Below are 18,994 nucleotides of genomic sequence, written 5' to 3' on the forward strand. Positions count from 1 at the left end.
TGTGTGTGTGTGTGTGTGTGTGTGTAGGAGGTGCATTCTAAGCAAGATAAACAGAAGCCAAGAGAAAGAATGTGACTCTGTGTGATTCCAGGTAAAAGTTCCTTCCCTGGCACCCAACCCCATCACCCAGACTCACAGGGAAGATGTGGAACTGAGTCTGTGATGACTGCTCAGCTTCCCGGAAGGTAGGACCCATGGTGAGGCTACCTTCTTCCTCGTCCTCTGTAGACGTCTCAGTCTCCAGTGTCTCTTGCTCAATTTCACTGTCAAGGTCAAAGTCCTCCTAATGGCATTGGGAAAACCCAAAATTTTCCATCAACCTTGACATTCTATCAAACCCCTATACACCTCTTACCCACTAGCATCCCCTCCCAGTCCTGTATACTTCTCACCGACCTTTAGAATGGTGACATTGCTGCCAACAGACACAGTGGTGGTGAGGACCAGCGGAGACATAGAAGTTGGAGGCAGAGTTTGGGATGGTGTTGCTGTCTTGGGGATGTCAGCAGAGGTCTGGAGTCATGGCAAAGGGTGTGTGTCAGGGCTGGGATCCCGACAACCAATACAAAGGAGAAGCAAAAGAAGAGGCAGATCCTATCCTGGGAACTCCCAGTCTAGGGGAGAGGGACAGAGGATTCCCAAGAAACATTAGAAGGAACAGAATCTGACCAGCAGAGACAAAGGCATAGGGGTGACAGCTGAACCAGAGAAGCCAGCAGGGGGAGCCATTGAGAGCAGAGGAGAAGCTCAGGTTGAGTCAGGTCCCAGAGGCCTTCCAGGCAAAGGGAAGCTGGCTCTAGAGTCCAGTAGCCAGAGTCAAAATCCAGCACTCAGGGCCAGACTCCCGGAAGCCTCTCTCACATGTCTTGTCCCAAGGCAGAGCTCAAGAGTCAGCCAGCCAGGCTGTAGTCAAAGCAAGCAGCAGCTCGTCCTAATCTGGACAGCTGCAGAGGAACTAGGTCAAGGCAAGGAATGGGGGGAGGGGACCAGATGAAGGGCCTGGGCCGAGGAAGAAGGCCAGGAGGAACCAGTTACTATTGACATCTGTGACCTGGTCCTCAAGTGATAATCTCATTGCCCCACAAATGCTGAGCACAGAGTTAGTGCCATCAATGACACCCTTCCCATCCACAGGCACCCCAATCCAGGCAGTGACCTCCTCTGTCCACTGCCCAGTGATCTCCAACAAATGACCCCTAAACAACTATTTCTATCACTAGTGATCCCCATTAAAGACTCGCAAACAGTGACTTCCCCCAAAAAAGTAATCCTCAGCGACTCCATTAACTATATCAAACCAATGGCTCATACCAAGGACCCCTAAACAATGAGTCCTAAATAACAATGCCCCTCATTGACCCCCAGCCATGGCCCCAGCCAGTTATTCCCAACCCATGATCTCTGTCTGTTCCTTCCCAGAAGAGGCCCTAACCATTGGCTTTATAACTAATTTGCATCCCCAAAAACAAACACTACCATCATTAGTTCCAGCTCCTGGTCATATTTCATTGGGTTTCTGAGGCTGCAAATCTTAGTGAGAGGTTCCTCTTTCTCCCTTAGAGCAACCGGTGGATTTGAACCACCAATCTCTCAGCTAGCAGCCTAAGACGTAACACACTGCTCCTTAATGAGCACCACCAGTGAATCAATCAGTGACATCCCCCCAGTAAATACCCTAAGTGACCCACTAATGTCCCACTAATCATTGATCCCCCAAAGTCATTCTTCCAACCAATGACCATCAATCACTCCCAAACTAATAACCTTCCTTCATTTATCCATAACTAAGAAGTTGCCCACCAAATGACTTCCATGAATGACTCCCAACCACTGACCTTGACTTAGTGAAACAAGTAACACCACAGCAATGACCTCTAGCAATGAACCTCAACTAGTGAACATTCAAACATTGATCCCAACCATCCCTTCAGTAATCTCCAATTAAAAATTCCAATCAAGACCAAATAGTGCCTTCAATTAATAACTCCCCCAACAAATAACTCTCATCAGTGACCCCCAACCAGCAAACTACAAATCATGGCACCAACTAATTGACTTATTATCACTCCCTTGAAGCTAATATTATGGTTTAAACAATGACCCCCACCACCACTAGACCCCAGAATTCATTGGTAATCAGGAACTTATCTTAGTGTGTCTATCTTTTCTCTCTAGCTGCCCAAGTCTAGAGGTAGAGTGGACAGAAATGCGGGCCAGCCCCCATATAGAAAATCGATCAGCTTAGAGAAGCCAGAGGTCAGGGATTAGAGATCAGAAGTAGAGACCATGGAGCAGAGATCAGAAGGCTGAAGTCAAAGAGCAAAGGTAAGAAGTCACTGGTTCCTTACTTGGTTCTCCAGTGAGGTAGGAGTTGGACTTAAGGTGGTAGCTTCTTTGTTCTTCTTCTTTCTGCCCTTTCCCTTTCGACCTCGTCCTTTCTTCTTCCCCTTCCCTTTCCCCTTCCGTCGGGGAGGAGGGGTCTCTGGCTCACCCTGAGGGGACTGGGAAGCAAGTCTCAATCAGATCCAGAGCCCTTTCCTTCTACTCCCTTAAGGGAAACCTGGTCACAGAGGCCATGCCAGTAAGGAGTTGACAGAAGTCCAATGTTGCTGTGTTTCCATACCAGGGCTCGTTTAACCCTGTGATTTGGGGTCAAGGTCAGAGTCACTTTTATGTGTGACCTGGGCCAAGGGTGACTCAGGGAGACCTCAGTTTGAAGTCAGAGGTCACTTAGTGCTGTTTGGGGGTCAGAATTCACTCATCCCTGAGCCCAGAGCTGGAGCATTGGATCAGCTGTAAGACAGCCCCTCACTCAGCAACAGTCCCTCACTCACCACCTCACTCACCACTGTGGTTGAGGGATCCGACTTGTCACAGCCAAGAAGGTATAACTCACAGGCCTGAAAGGCAGCCTGAGGATCTGAGTGTATCAGCAGTTCCTGAATGTCTCCCTAGGGAGGGATGGGATGGAAGAAGGAGGCACAGGCTGACTTTGGCTTCCACTCCCAGCATAGCCTGCCCACCTCCCAGTACTGAGGTTTGGTATTTCTCTGTCCAAAGTGTAAGGAGGAGGTAACCCCTCTAGAACAGCCCCTCCAACTTCTGAAACTCAGAGAAAAAAGGATTCTGTCAGAGTCATACAAAATCACAACCACAAACTATACCTTTTCCAACATCAGTCACATCAAGGCCACAACTGTTCCTTCACTCTCAGGCACTTAATAAGCCCTACGTGCTAGGAGCCCTTCTAGATGGTGGGGATAAATGGGGGGGGCACTATAAAAGAGGTCTGTAGTCTCTGGGACACATCACAACCACACAGCACAGTCACCAGCAACAGCCACCACCACAATGAAAACACACCCACCACAACCACAGTCACACAATACCACGCCTTGTCAACATGCAACCCACAACCACATCCTACATAACCACAGCATCCGTTACAGACAGGCTGCTCACAGCTGTTCCCGCCACGACTGGCAAAGGCGTCTGCCTCTTAGTCACACATCACAACACCTGCATTAGGCCAAGTGCACACACCACCACCACCTCTTATGTTCCGTGACTCTGCAACCCCACACCCTCACGCCGCTGACTCAAGCATGGCCAGTTTCCTGGAACTACATGGACGTTTGCACTTCTCCCCTAATCCCTTCTCCAGATCCTTTCTAGATGAAACTCCCTCCTGCCTTCTGCCTCAGTCTCCCCAATGAGCGAATCTCTACCTCAAAAGGCCCCTCCCCTGGGTCTAGGGTTCCCAGCACAGTGAGTCCGGCTGTGCTGATGGATCGAGGTCCTTGGCCGTGTATGGGGGGCTGAGGTTCACAGTCAGCCACCAAGGTCATCATCCTGCCGTGCACACTGACCGCCACTCGGTGCCACCTGCAGAGGGACAGTCTCAGTGTGGGATGCTCCTCATTGCACCTCTCCTTGAGCCCCATCCACACGACACTCACCTGCCATCAGTGAGGTTGGCCTGCTGGGGGAGGGGACTGAAATGGGCACCTAGGAGGCTCAGTGCTGGCCCCAGCACCAGGCCCAGCTGCCGGGCACCTGACTCGTCATAAATGGACAGAAGGATGGACTGGCTGGCTGGCTGGCTCCGCAGAGTGGCCAACATGGAAAAGTTCTCCGGGAAGTGTCCATCTGGTGAGCAGGCAGCAAAGGTTATTTCAGGTGATCTGGTGATGACCCATGCTCCCAGGATGGCCCCAAATAACACTGACTCCCAGGATAGCCCCTCTAATCCCGGCTCACCTGGAAAGAGCTCTGACGTGGGGACACTTAGTGTGCGAGTCTTGCCCACCCTGAATGCCCGGTCACCTTCTGGGGCCCTCTGGGGGCAGAAGCCAGGCCCCTCAGGGACCCCATCCTTGCCCCCTCGGACACCCAGGGCCTTCAGCACATCCACAGGGTCTGCAGAGAGAAGTTGGGGGCAGGGGAATGTCAAGGCCAACCCAGACTCCACGGGAGCAGCTCAGGTTTTAGGGGGTTGGTCAGTCTCCCTCCATATTTGTAGCTCAGAGAAAAGAACGAGGCCTGAGACCAGCGCCCGCCCTCCATACCCCACAGCTGTTCCGGCTTCATCAGATTGTTGACTCCTGTTTTTCCCCCCTTGGTTTTTGGTGAGAGGAAAAAAAAAAGAAGAAGAAAAAAAAAACAGCTGACCTAGTTCTGGGATGAATCAAAGCTTCCTGGCCAGAGCCCCAGTGTCGACTGTCCCCATCTCCCCACTCCTCCGCACCGGCTCTCTGGGGCTGCTTCCCAAGTCGAGCCGTGAGTGCCCTTGCCAGGGGAAACTCATTTGGGGAGTAAAGAGTTCCCGTGTGTTCTTCCCCCCTTCTCTCTAGGCCTCCTGACCTCGACTGTCATTGTTTCTGACCTCCTCCTTCTAAACTCCTCGTTTGACCACAGTCACCTATGACCTTCTGCCTCTGATCACCGAAACCCCTGACTTGTCCCTTCCTCACCATTATCACTTATGACTCCCTGTGGCCACCACAGCCTCCACCAGCCTCCCTCTTCCTCTATGCCCGTCATGGGCCGCTGTCATATTGGACCTCCTCCCTCTGACTTCCTAGCTCCCTGCCTCCCTCTGACCACTCCTTCTCTGAAGCTCCCTCCTGACTTCTGTTATGTCAGACCTCGTTCTTCCACCTGGCCCTGACCTCCTTCCCCTGGTCCTTTGGCCTCCTTTGTCTGACTTCTTTGTTTCCTCCTCTGACTGCCACCTTCTGACTGTCCCCTCCTGACCTCCTTCTGTTCATCGCAGTTTCCTCTGTCTGACTACCCTGTGACCACCCCATTTGATCACACTTCTGACCTCTCCCCTCCTCTCCCAGATAACGTTTTCACCTCTTCCCTGTGACCCTCTTTCATCTCTCAGAAGGAAAGGTCTGGTCCAATCAGACCCAAATCCAGGCCAGCCCTCCAGCCCGGCCCCAGGCAGCCAGGCCAGTTCTAAGTGGAACCACATGGCTTGGGCAGCAGTAGGTGGAGTCTCCCCTGGGTTCACAAAGCCCCTGCACGATCCCTGCTCACCCTCCTCCCCACCAGCCTCCTGTCCCACTGACCCCCTGACCCAGCCTTTTGGCAGGAGAATGGTTCTGTAGAATCTGCCGTGACCTCACCCTGGAGGTGGCTCTGCTGACTTCACCACTGGGAGCTGGGGTGGGGGACCAACTTGAGTGGGATAGGGGGCTCAGATAGGGGACCCTATCCAATCTCCTCCTGGATCAGGACCCTCCTTCCCCAGACTCCACAGAGACCTGCCCCAATCCCTCCCTGCTCCCTTTTGCTATAACCTTCCTTAACTTTCCTCCTCACTCTTTCTCTGTTCCACTTTTTCCATCAGTCTTTCCAGTCGTGTTTCCTACTCAGACTCTCTCCGTTTCTCCATTGCTTTGCTTGCTCTCCCTCTCCTGTTCTTGTTCGCAAGCTCTCTCCCTCTTCTCGCTCTCCCTGATTCTCAGTATCTCTTTGGTTCTTCCATCTGTCTCTCTCTGCATGCTTCTATCTCTGGGCCTCTCTCTCACTCTCTCTCTAAGCCCTATCGCTTCTCCTTCTAAATTCTCCCTACCCACCAGATCCAATCTCTAATTACATGTTCTGTAGCTGGGCTATCATTAAGAGGTATTTGGGTTAGAGCCCCCTGGGGCTGAGATCTGGGCTCCCAGGCTCTGTTGACCACAAAGGTCACTCCCCCGTGGAACCATTATCCCCAGTCAAGGGCTGCGATCCATGACCTGACCCAGCATAGCTCTCCCAGGCTCTCCCTGCCCAGGCCCTGGCCTCTGTGCAGTGGGGAGGGGTCTCTACTCCACTACTGCTCATTCACACGCCAAAAGTCATTCCCAACGTCTCACCCAAATGCCTCCTGCTTCAATCTTGTGTCCCTTCTGCAATGACCCCCTGCCCAGGCCCTGGCCTCTGTGCAGTGGGGAGGGGTCTCTACTCCACTACTGCTCATTCACACGCCAAAAGTCATTCCCAACGTCTCACCCAAATGCCTCCTGCTTCAATCTTGTGTCCCTTCTGCAATGACCTTTCAGAGACTGACTGCCTTTTCTTTTCATGGCTGGCTTGGTGACAAGGAGACACACAAGAGCCATTGAGTCCTGCCTGCAGGGCTGGGGGGGGGGTGGGGGGGGTCTGTCAGGAACCCAGCTGCCCTTCTTCCACAGACTTTCCCCCTGTCCTGGCCAGAGTCCCAGGGAGACACTGGGTGGAGTCTAGACAGAGACAAGGCAGGTCAGGGTGCAACGTGGCTGAGATTACCCCAGGTGTGTGCAAGTGTTCGTGCATGGGTGTGAGTATGCGCACGGAAGTGTGCGAGCCCGTCCGAGACAGCTGATGTACAGTTTGCAGATGTGTGAATGTACAAAAACACGTGCACTGGAGGGCGAGATCAGGGTTTGAAAATGCAGTTGTGCGATCAGGAGTTGAAGCTCTGACCGTGAGCTTGTGTTGTACTACCGGGCGGGGGCGCTTTGGTGAGGCTGTGTCTGCCATGGCTGGGGCTTATGCTGGGGGCGTGTGGTTATGTGTGAGAATGTGACCGAGTCAGGGAGCAGGCAATTAGCTGTGAATTATAGCTGCCTGCACGCATGCCCTTGGGAGCGTGTGTGATCTCCCGGAAGTGTAGGAAGATTATTAAAAAAAAAAAAAAAAGCCGTGACTGTGTGCTGGCTAACTGATGGGGTTGTGTGGGCACAGACTGGTGTTTAACATTCCTGGATTCCCTGGGGACCTAATTCGGAGTTGGTGTCTGAGACTTCACACTACTATGAGTGTGAGAATGGGCACAGGCTAATTTGGGAATATTCATGTGGGTTGGCACCTCTCTGGACTCAGGAAAAAGCGACGGTGTGGTGGTGATGACAGTGGTGGTGGTGATGACAGTGGTGGTGGTGGTGGTACGTGCTCTGTTGGGTTTTCCGGGAGAGCTTGTCTTGGGGTCTTTCCCATCAGGTGGGTCTGTTTAGCTACCTCCTGAGGGATCCCAAGCCCCCCCCCAGCCCAGGGCTCCCCCCACCTCAAACTCTGCAGGGCAGAGCAAGGCGCCCCGCCAAACGCACACAGCTGGGCATGCGTCAGCGCTGACTCACGCGTCCAGAGGCCCCTGGGGACCCCTGGGGAGCCCCTGAGAAATTCCTCGGGAAAAACACCCTAGACTCTCTCCTCGCAGCTGGAGAGAGCAGCCTCCACTCCCGCCCCCGCCCCGCACTCGGCCCCGCCCTGCGCCCCGCCCAGCCTCGCCCCTCGCTGCGGGCCTCGCCAGGCCCTGTCCATGGTGCTGATGCCGGCTCTGGGGAACGTGGGGCGGGGGTGGGGGCAGAGGGAGACTGGATAGAGGGGAAGAGAAGTGGGGAAACAGAAGAAAAGGGATGAGGACACGAGGGAAGATGCTAAAAGAGTTCTGTACCCCGAAGGACCCCCTGCCACCTTCTCGTCCACTCCTCAGCACCCCACAGCACCAGCCACACCTCCTCACAGGCGCATCCTTCACGGGGCCACCCCGCGTCACACCATCACACCTATCGCACACAGGGTTCTTCCCAAAATCAGCCACACTGATTGAGACTCAAACAGCACAGTCACACACTCTCCTAGCCCCGCTGGTTCTGGCTCGCAGCCACCTCCCCCTCCCCTGGGCTCCCCGGAGGCTGGGAATCTGAACGGGAGGCGCCAGCCCAGCTTTTCTAGTGAGGCGGCTGGTGGCCTCGATCTGATGACCTTTTGGTGACTTGATGCACTTGCCAATCATTCACATTCATGCAATCACTTACACGTACACAATCGCCAACTCTCACACTGTAGCACACACAATTTCACCCCAAATGACCAAATGATACAACACACACGTCCCTCTGGAAATCTCATTCATGCTGCTGCGCCTTTCCCCAGGCCAGCCCCGCTGTCACACCCACAAGTCGCTTCCAGTTGGGCTTTCGGGTTCTCGCCTCTCTCCGCGCCACACACATTCTCCAGGAGCGGCGCGCACGCCCCCATTCCGGACTCCAACCCGCCTTCAGGGCCCCGCATTTGGAGCGCCATCGCCTCCCTCCCGGCTCACCGGCCTGCATCCGAGGCAGAAGCTGCAGCGCCGCCAGGAGCAGACAGAGGCCGGCCCGCGGCTGCTGGCCCAGGCCCCGGAGACTCCGCATGCCGGCGGGGTCACTGGCTGCTGGGGCGCAGCGACTCCCCGGCTCTGCGCGAGCTCTTGGGCGGCCGGCTCCGGTCGGGATCAGCGGGAGACTGCGGGGGACCCCGCCAAGGCCTCGCCCTGTGCTCCCAAGCCTCGGGGCGGGGCAGCAGGGTGGAGGGGGGGCTGACAGCTGGTGGGGAGTTGGGAAAGTTTGCGCTAAGCTCCGATTGGCCAATTGGAGTGGCGCCCCCGGGCCGGGAGCTGGGCGGTTCTTGCCCCACCCTACCGTGGAACCGAAGGCTGGCTTCCACACAACCTTAGGATTCGGGGTCTCAGGCTGAGCCCCAAGCCTCTAAGATCCACTCAAAGGTTGTTTTAGTCTCATGGAAACATTCAGCCTCCATCTAGCCTCTGGATTTGGGTAGAACAAATCATTTATTTTTCCCTCAGGTCCCCAAATGGGATCCTAGCCTCAGCCCAAACTCTCACCCACTTGCCTCCTCTCTTAACCCACCCCACGCCCTTTCCCCAGGCTTCCAGATGAGGAATCCCCATCTTACTGCAAGCTTCATCCCAGATCCCACAGTGAGGTTCCCCGTCTTACTCCTGACTCCCCACCCAAGCCCCAGAACTGGTTGTCCTGGCCCCACCCCCCAAAACCTCACCACAGATTACAAAACACAGTTCCCACTGTCATCCCAAACTCTCCATCCTCCAGTCACCCTTAACCCTTATTTTCTCCATTCAGGTCCCAAACAGGCTCCTTGTCCCTAATTCCACATCCTGAGACATGCCCCCCAATAAAGGGGTCGCCTGGCCCTTCCTCAAAGCAGGGCATTGCCTCTGGGAAGGACAGAGTGGAGTCCTGTCATTCTTGAGGTGGGGCTTCACCCTCTATCCCACCCTCACCACAACCAGGCTTCCCCAGTGTGAAGAGGCCCCAAGGGTCAGGTAGCTCTGTGAATGCAACTGAACAGACACAGACTTGAGGGGCTGCGGAGCTCCCCCAAGGAGAGAGGGACCAAAGGGGCATGTCCTGGGCCCTGAACTGCACCCGCCATTAGGGAAAAAGGGGAGAAGTGGGCAGTACCTCCCTCTCAGGCTCTGACTCCTCAGACAAAGAGGCTCTGTGTCCCTGGAGAAGAGGGGTGGGGCTGAATCTGGTCTGTGGGGGATTTGGGCCCCCCAGCTAGGAGGAGGGAACCTCCCAAACAGCCCTTTCTCCCTCCTGCAAGACTTCCAGAGTCTGAGACTTCTACTATTAACACAATCGCACAAAATCTCTGCCCTGCCTGTCCCTACTAGGAAGTTCTTCCTGTAGTCTAGCCTGGCCTGGGACAGTGCTAAGCGCTTTTTGAAAGACCCATTCTGGGACCATAATCTCTGTCCTTTCCTCTGCTTCCTTCCTGCAATTAAATTCTCCTCTCCCGGAGCAAAGACCACAAGCAAATGCTTCCTCCCCTCTCTGAAGCTCGCCCTGATCCTGAATAACTTTGTAAAAATATCACGAAGGCGCTCTGGTGGCTTGGTGGTGAGGAGATGAACTGCCATCCCGAAGGCAAGCAGTTTGACTCCACGGGAGAAAGATGGGAAACCTCCTCCTGTAGGATTTACAGCCTCTGAAAACCGGCTGGAGGGTCAGCTATTGGTCAGAACTGCGTGGCAGGTGGGGAGAAGAAATGGCACAGAGGAATTCAATGGGGTGCAGAAAAGAGGCTCCCCTGATGCTTGCTTGTTCAGCAACGGTGCAAAGGCCCTGCAGGCGGCTCTCAGAATGCACTCAAGAGGGGGAGGCTGGAGCCAGGATGCAAGCGGGGAGTCAGGCGTCCAGCAGGTCACGCGTCCTGGGAAGGGGATCAACATGGCCGGCGCACCCCGAACCGTGCTCATCTCGGGCTGCTCCTCTGGGATTGGCCTGGAGCTCGCCGTGCAGCTGGCCCATGACTCTCGCCAGCGCTACCAGGGTAAGAGGCTCGGGGTGGGGCCTGCAGGAGCGGAGGTGGGCACTGACTTGGAGGGTCTCTCCCCGGATCTCCCTCTCCACAAGCCGGTCCTTTCCAGAAGGATTCAGCAAGAAAGAGGCTGAGAAGTCCTTCGTTTTCAGGATGCCTTCCTCCACTTCCCTCCCCAGGAGTCCTTTCACTCGACAGATATTTCTTGAGCACCTACTGGGTGCTGGGGGCCCAATTTGTGGGCAACAGAGCTGTGAACGAGAAAGTGAAAGAAGAAGAAGAAAAAAAATATCTGAGCCCTGGGTAATGGTGGTGTGCGAGGGAGGGACAGATACTAAACAGACAAACAAAAAGAAATGACAGTGTGTCTGCCAGTTACAACTAGAAGCAAAATAAAGCAGCGGAGGGAGAGTGATGGGAGTGGGTGGGTGCTAATTCCAGAAAGGCTGGTCCCGGAGGGGATTCCCTGGGAAGGCTGCGTTAGTGAATTCCCCTGGAAGGGGGGAGATCTAGTTCTCCATGCCAGCTGCTTGGTGGCACCGGATAGCTCCTCTGAGATAAGCCTCTTAGGTGTCCCTGACCTTGGGGCCTTCAGGAGGGGTGCTCCAGCCTGAGAGACATATTCCCCTTCAGCTCTGCAGACAAGTATCAGGGCCTGCACCCCAAGCCATGAGAACCCCTGACCCACCGCAGCCTGGAGTCAAGTGGGCAAAGGTCTGTTGCTCAAGAGGAGGCCGCTGGGTGGGAGGCCATTGCCCCAGTTGGCTAAGCCACTTGACCCAGCTCCTCTGTCTCAGACCCACATCCCTGTGAGTGAAGGAGAGCTGAGTGCTGAGGGCCTGTGCTGACAGGTGCCCACAGCAGGGGAGAGATGGGCCTAAAGACCTGCCAAAAGGGTAATGATTTTTTTAATTGAGGTTTTAATGAAAGTTTATAAAGAACTTGGATTCCCATTCACTCATTGTTGCACATTTTCCTCCCTGCCCCTCCACCCCCCAACCCCCTTCACTTTTTCTTTGGAAAAGAAGTTATTTCATTGTTATATAGCACACACACCCCCAAGGCCACTTTACTATGCAACTCTTATTCTTGAGTCTTGTCATGCCAATAATAGCTAATCATATATTCCTTTTATACAGTTCTCTCCCTTGACTATTTCAATGTTATGTAATTATCCCCTCTTTTCTTAGTTTCCTCCAAACCCCCATGTCAGTCCTGTTTTATAAAAGTGGCACTATGCAGTATTTGTCCTTTTGTGACAGAGATATTTCACTCAGCGTAATGTCCTTCATGGTTGCCCATTTTGTATAATGGTTCATTAGCTCATTTTTTTTCAGTGCTGCATAGTATTCCGTTGTGTGAATATACCACAGCTTCTCTATCCATTCGTTTGTTGATGGGCACTTAGGTTGCTTCCAACTCTTTGTTAGTGTGAACAAAGCTGCAATAAACAGGGTGTACATAAAAGGGTAAATTTTTTTAATCCTTCCAATGTGCCAGGTTCTCCATTAAATATTTTGTATCCAAGAAGTCACTGGTCTGTGCATTGCTGTACAGAGGTAACTCACGGTTGCTGTGAAGCTAAACACTGTGATACTGATGTCAGATATGATAATGGTTACTCATGGTGGACAGTGTTTGGTGGAGCTTCCCAATTAAAACAAGCTTGGAAGCAGGAGCGGCATCCTCTTCAGAAATGGCTTGCCTCCAGAAACTCTATGAACAGTGCTCAGGCCTTCCATTCACAGGGTCACTATGAGTCGTCTACGACTTGATGGCACCTGACAACAACAAAAACATCCAAGAAGTCACTCAGTCCTCACATTCCCCCATCTGAGGTGTCCACTGTCATTTGCCCCACGTTAGAAATGAGGAAACGGAAGCACAAACTGTCATGATCGCTCAGCTGGTGATCTTGTAGCAGACCTGGGGTTTGAACCCAGAAAGCCCAGGCCCTGGGCCCATGTTCATCCTCACCATCCTGCATTGCATTGAATGCATTTGTTCTAGCCAGCCAGCCAGCGCCTCTGAGTCAGACAGCCACCATGCATCCCTGTGCCCGAGACTGTGTGCCTGAGATTGTGGGCACCAATACAGCTAAATGAAACAAATACACAGGTGTGTGTGTGTGTGTGTGTGTGTGTGTGTGTGTGTGTGTGTGTGTTATGCACAGTGAGGTCAGACTTGAGAGCTGTCAGTTCTCTAACAAGTCCAGGCTCAAATCTCAGTTCTAATCTTTCTAGGGTGAAGCAAGGAACTTCACCATGCTCTTCTTCAGTTTGCTCATCTGTATAATGGGGACAATTCTAATAGCAAAATTGTTGGCTAAAAACAACATCATCTATGTTAATTGCAGCATTATTCACAATCATGTCAAAAGGTGGAAACAAGGCATTGGTCTGTCAAGAAGGGAATGGATAAACAAAGTGTGAAACAGTGATACAATGGGATATTAATCAGTCATTAAGAGAAATAGCATCCTGATGTATGTTGTAACATAGACAAACCTAGAAAACATTCACTCATTCTCTCATTGCTGTCAAGTCAGAACCGACTCGCATCTGAACCTCCAGTAGGTTTCCAGAGGCTGTAAATCAATGACGTTGGAGGAGACTGTCCCATGTTTCTCCCTCGGCGCAGCTGTTAAATTCCGAATGCCCACCTTGGGGCTGGCTGGGCAACTTCCTATCCAGGCCACCAGCGCTGTGTGAAATCATTCAAGCACAGAAGGTCTTTATGATCCCCTGTGAGTGAAATAGCTAATATGAGCAAACACATAAAGATGAATATCTAGAAGAGACAAACGTGTAGAGAGGAAAATTTGTGCGTTCAATTGTTCTTAAGGACTTTACATCTATTTTACCACAGTAACTTTTAAAGGACGATCATTTGTTTATCTTCTGTGGTTTCTATGGATTCAAGAAGGGCTCAGCTGTGTGATTCTAAGGTCGACATCGGCAGGCAGAACAGTGGGCATTTCTAGACCTTCTTTTTTAGACAGGTATTGCTCTCCTTTCCTGTAGTTTTGGGACTTCTCTGTGTGGTTTCTCTGTCTGGGCTAGATTGGGCTTCCTTGCTGCACGGTGGTCTCGGAACAGTCAAGCTGCCACACAACCACAGAGGGTTCCGAGAGCAGCCACCACGGTGCATATGGCAGCACATTTGCTGACTTAATCTTGGAAGCTGCACAACATTGTTATTGTTGTTGTTGTTATGTGCCGTCAAGTCGCCTGCACTCGTAGAGACCCTATGTACAGCAGCTCTGAAGCCTGCCCTGTCCTGAGCCAGTCTCATTGACTCTGAAACTTCTACCCTCATTGCCCCAGTTTCTGTATCAATCTGTCTCATCTGGGGTCTTACTCTCCTGCACTGTCCATCCACTCTTCCAAGAATGATGTCTTTCTCCAAGAATCGATCTCTCCTGGCCATGTGCCCAAAGTTTGTGAGATGGAGCTTCAAAATCCTAGCCTCCAAGGAGAAACTTGGTTTAACCCTCTCCAACACAAACCTATTTGTTTTCTTGGTGGTCCACGGTATGTTCAAGACTTCTCCAGTACCACACCTCAAAGACATACATTCTTCTTCTGTCATCCTTCGTCATTGTCCAGCTCTCTGATACATAGTAAATAATTGTGAAGACCATGGTATGGATTGGGTATACCTTAGTCTCTAGACTGACATCATTGCTTCTCAGTACTCTGGAGAAGTCCCTGACTGCAGATTTTTCCAGTGTAGTTAGTTCATCTTTTGATTTCCTGACTGCTGGTGTCAAGAGTATTGATTGTGGAGCCAAGCAAGCTGTAATTGTTAACAGCTTCAATCTCTTCTCCATCTACCATGGTGCTGCCCATTGGCCCACTGTTGAGAATCTCTGTCTTCTTGATGTTGATCTTCAATCCATATTGAAGACTCCAGTTCTTGACCTTCCGCAGCAAGCACTTCTGGTCCTCCTCAGTCAGCAAGCAAGATTGTGTCATCCACAAAATGCAAGCTGTTGATGAGTCTTCCTCTAGTCATGATGCCACACTCCTCTTCATAAAGCCCTGCTTCCCTAATGATCTATTCTGCATACAAATTGAAAAGGTATGGAGACAGGACACCTCCCTGCCACACTCTTTTCCTGATTTTGAACCATGCAGTGTTTCCTTGCTCTGTTCTGAGAACTGCTTCCTGATCTGAGTATATGTTTCACATAAGCACAATCACAAGTTCTAGGATTCCCATTCTCCTCAAGGTTGGCCACAGTTTGTTGTGATCCACACAGTCAAATGCTTTTGCATAGTCAACGAAACACAGCTAGACATTCCTCTGGCACTCTCTGCTATCTGACATTGGCAATAATGTCTTACTGTGACAACCTCTTCTAAACCCAGCTTGTATTTCTGATAGTTCTCTGTCAATGTACTGGGTCAGTAGTTTTGGAATCATCTTCAGTAGGATCTTCCTTGCATATGATATTAGTGATACTGTTCGATAATTTCCACTCTCTGTTAGGACTCCTTTTTTTTGGAAATGAAATAAATATGGTTCTCTTCCAGTGAGTTGACCAGATGGTGTACTCCAGATTTCTTGGCACAACCTGGTGAGCACATCCAGGGCAGCATCTGTTTGTTGAAATATGTCAATTGGTATTCCATCAATTGCTGGGGACTTTTTTTTCAGAGTCCTTTAAAGCAGCCTCTACGTCCTCCTTCATCACCGTTGCCTCTTGATCATATGTCGTTTCTTTAGTTCTCCTGTATTGCCCGCTCAAAAACAAGATTTAAAGACAAGAGGAGGACAATTAGATTTCCTGGATTATATACTAGGCTACGAATTCCAGAAGGACAGGAACTCTATTTTCTTTCATTTCACGCAATAGCATCTAGAACATGAGATAATGAATAACAGTCAAGAAATGATTGCTGATTGGATGGATGTGAGTATATATGGATACACTGATTGCTGAGCAGATAGACATGAGTACTGTGGAGACGTGTCCGCAGGTGTGTACTTGTGCATGTGTGATGATTGTGAGTGTGTCCACTTGTGAGTGTCCATCCTCCTGCGATGCACACACAAGATCACAAGTCTGCACACGAGTGGGAAGGAGCCCAGTGTCCGCTGCAGCTCTGCTCTCTGCTCCTAGTGGTGGCCACCATGAGGGACCTGAGAAAGAAGGAGCCGCTGGAAGCAGCTGCCGGGGACGCCCTGGGAAAGACCCTTACGGTGGCCCAGCTGGATGTGTGCAGTGACGAGTCGGTGGCCCAGTGCCTCAGCTGCATCGAGGGAGGAGAAGTGGACGTACTGGGTGAGAATGCTCAGGGCCCGAGATCAGTCACTCCTTGTCCGATCCAAGTACAGATTTCCATCTCAGCCAAGCCCTTCTTTAGTTTATCTGTGCCTTCCTTTCCTCTGTGGTTCTGGACAGAAGGGTAGACTAGTTGGCCAACAGTTCAGGTCATAAATTAGTCTGTTAGGAGGACTGTAAATATATTGAGATCTAGGGGTCGGGTGGATTTTACTCAACAGAATTTCTCTCATATGGAGAGAGCCATTTATGGTTGGGAAAATTATTTTAATGAATCACTTGAGAAAGACAGCATAAGGAAGAAATAGCTCATGGTCTCTCAGCTACCTTCTGAGTTGGCTGTGGTTATGTTGATGCAATTTGGGGTCACAGCTGAATTGCTCACAAATCCAAAGGGAATACTATGTACCCAGGGGCCCCTCCTCTATCACAAGACTCAGGGTTCCTTTAAAAAAGGCCAAAGTGTGTTTAAGGTCCACATAAGCAAGGCTCCACATTTGCCCACCCTCTGGAATGGCCTTGAACTTGGAGTGGGGCTGGAGTGACTTGAGGAGTCCCCCTGAGAAGTAGCACTGGATGGGCTGGGGGAATTTCAGAGTGACCCCACCACTTCTCCCTGCTATAGTGAACAATGCTGGTGTGGGCCTGGTGGGGCCCCTGGAGGGGCTCAGCATGGCTGCCATGCAGAATGTCTTTGACACCAACTTTTTCGGGGCTGTCCGTCTGGTCAAAGCTGTGCTTCCCGGCATGAAGAGGAGGCGACAGGGCCACATTGTGGTGGTCAGCAGTGTCATGGGATTGCAGGGTGAGTCCTAGGACCCAGCCCCTAAGGACACTCGTGGAGTTTCACCTTCCCCGGTCTGGAAAGCTGGCAAATAGGGTCATTGCACTCATATTGCAAATGAGCCTGCAGAACAGCATTGAAGGATTTTGAAATTCTTAAGGAAGATGTTCTGGGATGGATTAACCATGTCTGTCGAGATGCAGGAATAAGCAATGATGGCATGAATGCCAGAAGCCTGTCCTAACTGTTTCCTCAAATCCAGAGGAATAATCAGGACTCCTCCTGCCAAATCCCACACACCAGGCCCCAGAGATGACTAAATGGCTTACAAGAGCAGAAGGGAGCTCTGAGGTGGCCCAGTCTGTAGGGAGTTGTGCTGTTAACTCAAAGACCACGCCTGTCTGGTGGTTGAGATCCACCACAAATTCCATGGGAGAAGCATGAGCAATCTCCTCCAGTGTGGTTTACAGCCTGAGAAACCAGATGGAGGGTCAGCTGTGAGTCAGTTCTGACTCAATGGTGATGAGGTTGTGCTGTTCTGAAAAGAGAGCAAGCGAGCTCTGATGGTCTAGTGGCAAGAAGGGTACTGCAATCTCAGAGGTGCATGGTTCAAATCCACCAGATACTCTGCTGGAGAAGGAGGAACAATCTCCTGTACCAGTCAGATCTGATTTGACGGTACACATAACACACTCACAAAATAGTAAAACAAAATAAAAAGCTGTTTAAAAAAAAGAGCAGTAATTTATTAGCAATGTCTATCATGGTCTATCAATGTTACAGAGGTAATTCATGGTTGCCATGACATTAACCACTGTGACACTGATGTGCCAAATGCAATATTGGTCACCCATGGCAGACAGTGTTTGGTGGAGCTTCCCGAATAAAACAAGCTTGGGAGCAGGAGTGGCATCCACTTCCAAAATAGCTGGCCTCTGGAAACCCTATGAACTTGGAGAAACAAAGAAAGTTCATAGGGTTGTTATGAGTCGCCTAGGACTCGAGGGCATTTAACAACAACAACATCACGGTCTTACTATGGTGACCGTCTGATTGTCTTCCATGCTCCGTAAGCTTTCCTCCCTGAACTCCTCTCGATCCTCAGTCCTCCTCCTGGGATCTGTCCCCTCCGCAGCAGACCTCAAGGAGCTCTCCACACTTGTCAACATCCCGTGTAGAAGCTGCAGCTCCTCAGTCCCATCCTTTGGTCCTCTTCCAGCTACACTTCCTGATCTGAGGGCCACAGTCCAACAAGAACAAGCCAGGGCTCTGTTGAACAGAGTCTGCTCCCAGGACCTCTAGGATGCCCATACCCAAGCAGCCCGGGGACTTTAGAAGAAGGAAGGAAATAAGGGCGATTCCTGGGTCAAGGGCAGGGGAAGGGAACACTTCTGTGGAGAAGTGGTACCTGGCACCCTAAGACAGCCTTATCCAGACCTCAACATTCTCCTCTGTATGAGGCCATATTTCATGTTGCCTCCAGACAAACTTTTGTTCTGATCCCCAAACCCTCTTTGCACTGTCATCCCCAAACCCTATCACTCTGGACCCTCAAAACCTACTACCCAAGGCAAGCAGCTTTAACCCAAGACCACCAGTAAGGTGATAAAGCGTCCTCCCTTCCCCCCTTTACATCTACGCCCCTGTTCAGCATGAAGAAGCCAGAGAGTCGGCATCCAATTCCCTACTCAATAAGACAGTTGGTTTAATTACTATTGGAAAATGCTTGTCATTCCTCTGTAGCATCTGGTCCCCACTGGACCCTCATCATTTCCTTCACCTGCTCCCCCCACTGACCAAACTGTGCAGCTCTGCAACTGCATCCTGGCCCAACCTCACCCTTCTTCCCCCAACCCTCACTTCTTTGTACCCCCAATATGCTTTTCCCAATAAAAAAAAAGAAAAAAAAACCCTGCTACCCAGCTCTCAAAAGCACAGTCCTCCCACCAATCTTCTCAGGTGTCGTGTTCAATGATGTCTATGCTGCCTCCAAGTTCGCCATGGAGGGATTCTTCGAGAGTCTCGCAATCCAGCTGCTGCAGTTCAACATCTTGTGAGACCGAGACAAGGGCCTTGATGAGGACGTGGGTGGCAGTGAGGGAGGAGGGAAGCAGTAATGGGGACACAGAAAGGGGAAGAGAGGAGGTAAGGGCAAGAACTGGGGGGAAGTGAGGGAAGGTGGAACAAAGCCATTGAGAGAGTGAGGGCCATGATGATGGTGGAAACAGAGGCAGCCACGGAAAAATACAGTCATTAGTGGGGGAATGGACATAGAGAAGGACCGAGTGGTGATAGGAAAATGGAGAAAATAGAGACAG

At 51.4% G+C, this 18,994-nt stretch overlaps 2 protein-coding genes across 2 annotated transcripts in view; one reads left to right on the forward strand and one right to left on the reverse strand.

The window, feature by feature from the left end:
• The window catches only part of COL5A3 (collagen, type V, alpha 3), a 55,025-nt gene extending 46,356 nt beyond the window's left edge, over positions 1-8,669 (reverse strand). Inside the window, exons 1-8 of the mRNA XM_006898760.1 lie at positions 8,579-8,669; positions 4,261-4,419; positions 3,960-4,149; positions 3,729-3,885; positions 2,847-2,951; positions 2,349-2,501; positions 397-513; positions 137-283 (exon numbers count right to left, since the gene is read on the reverse strand). Of these exons, the coding sequence (XP_006898822.1) occupies positions 137-283; positions 397-513; positions 2,349-2,501; positions 2,847-2,951; positions 3,729-3,885; positions 3,960-4,149; positions 4,261-4,419; positions 8,579-8,669 (1,119 nt within the window). The remainder of the gene's footprint in view (positions 1-136; positions 284-396; positions 514-2,348; positions 2,502-2,846; positions 2,952-3,728; positions 3,886-3,959; positions 4,150-4,260; positions 4,420-8,578) is intronic.
• A 1,834-nt stretch (positions 8,670-10,503) lies between these two features.
• RDH8 (retinol dehydrogenase 8 (all-trans)) overlaps positions 10,504-18,994 on the forward strand; it is a 9,869-nt gene continuing 1,378 nt past the window's right edge. Inside the window, exons 1-4 of the mRNA XM_006898833.1 lie at positions 10,504-10,614; positions 15,731-15,892; positions 16,518-16,697; positions 18,636-18,729. Of these exons, the coding sequence (XP_006898895.1) occupies positions 10,512-10,614; positions 15,731-15,892; positions 16,518-16,697; positions 18,636-18,729 (539 nt within the window). The 5' untranslated portion in view covers positions 10,504-10,511. The remainder of the gene's footprint in view (positions 10,615-15,730; positions 15,893-16,517; positions 16,698-18,635; positions 18,730-18,994) is intronic.

This window comes from Elephantulus edwardii, unplaced genomic scaffold (assembly GCF_000299155.1).
Source record: "Elephantulus edwardii isolate Elephantulus edwardi_28Jun2011 unplaced genomic scaffold, EleEdw1.0 scaffold00237, whole genome shotgun sequence".
NCBI lineage: Eukaryota > Metazoa > Chordata > Mammalia > Macroscelidea > Macroscelididae > Elephantulus > Elephantulus edwardii.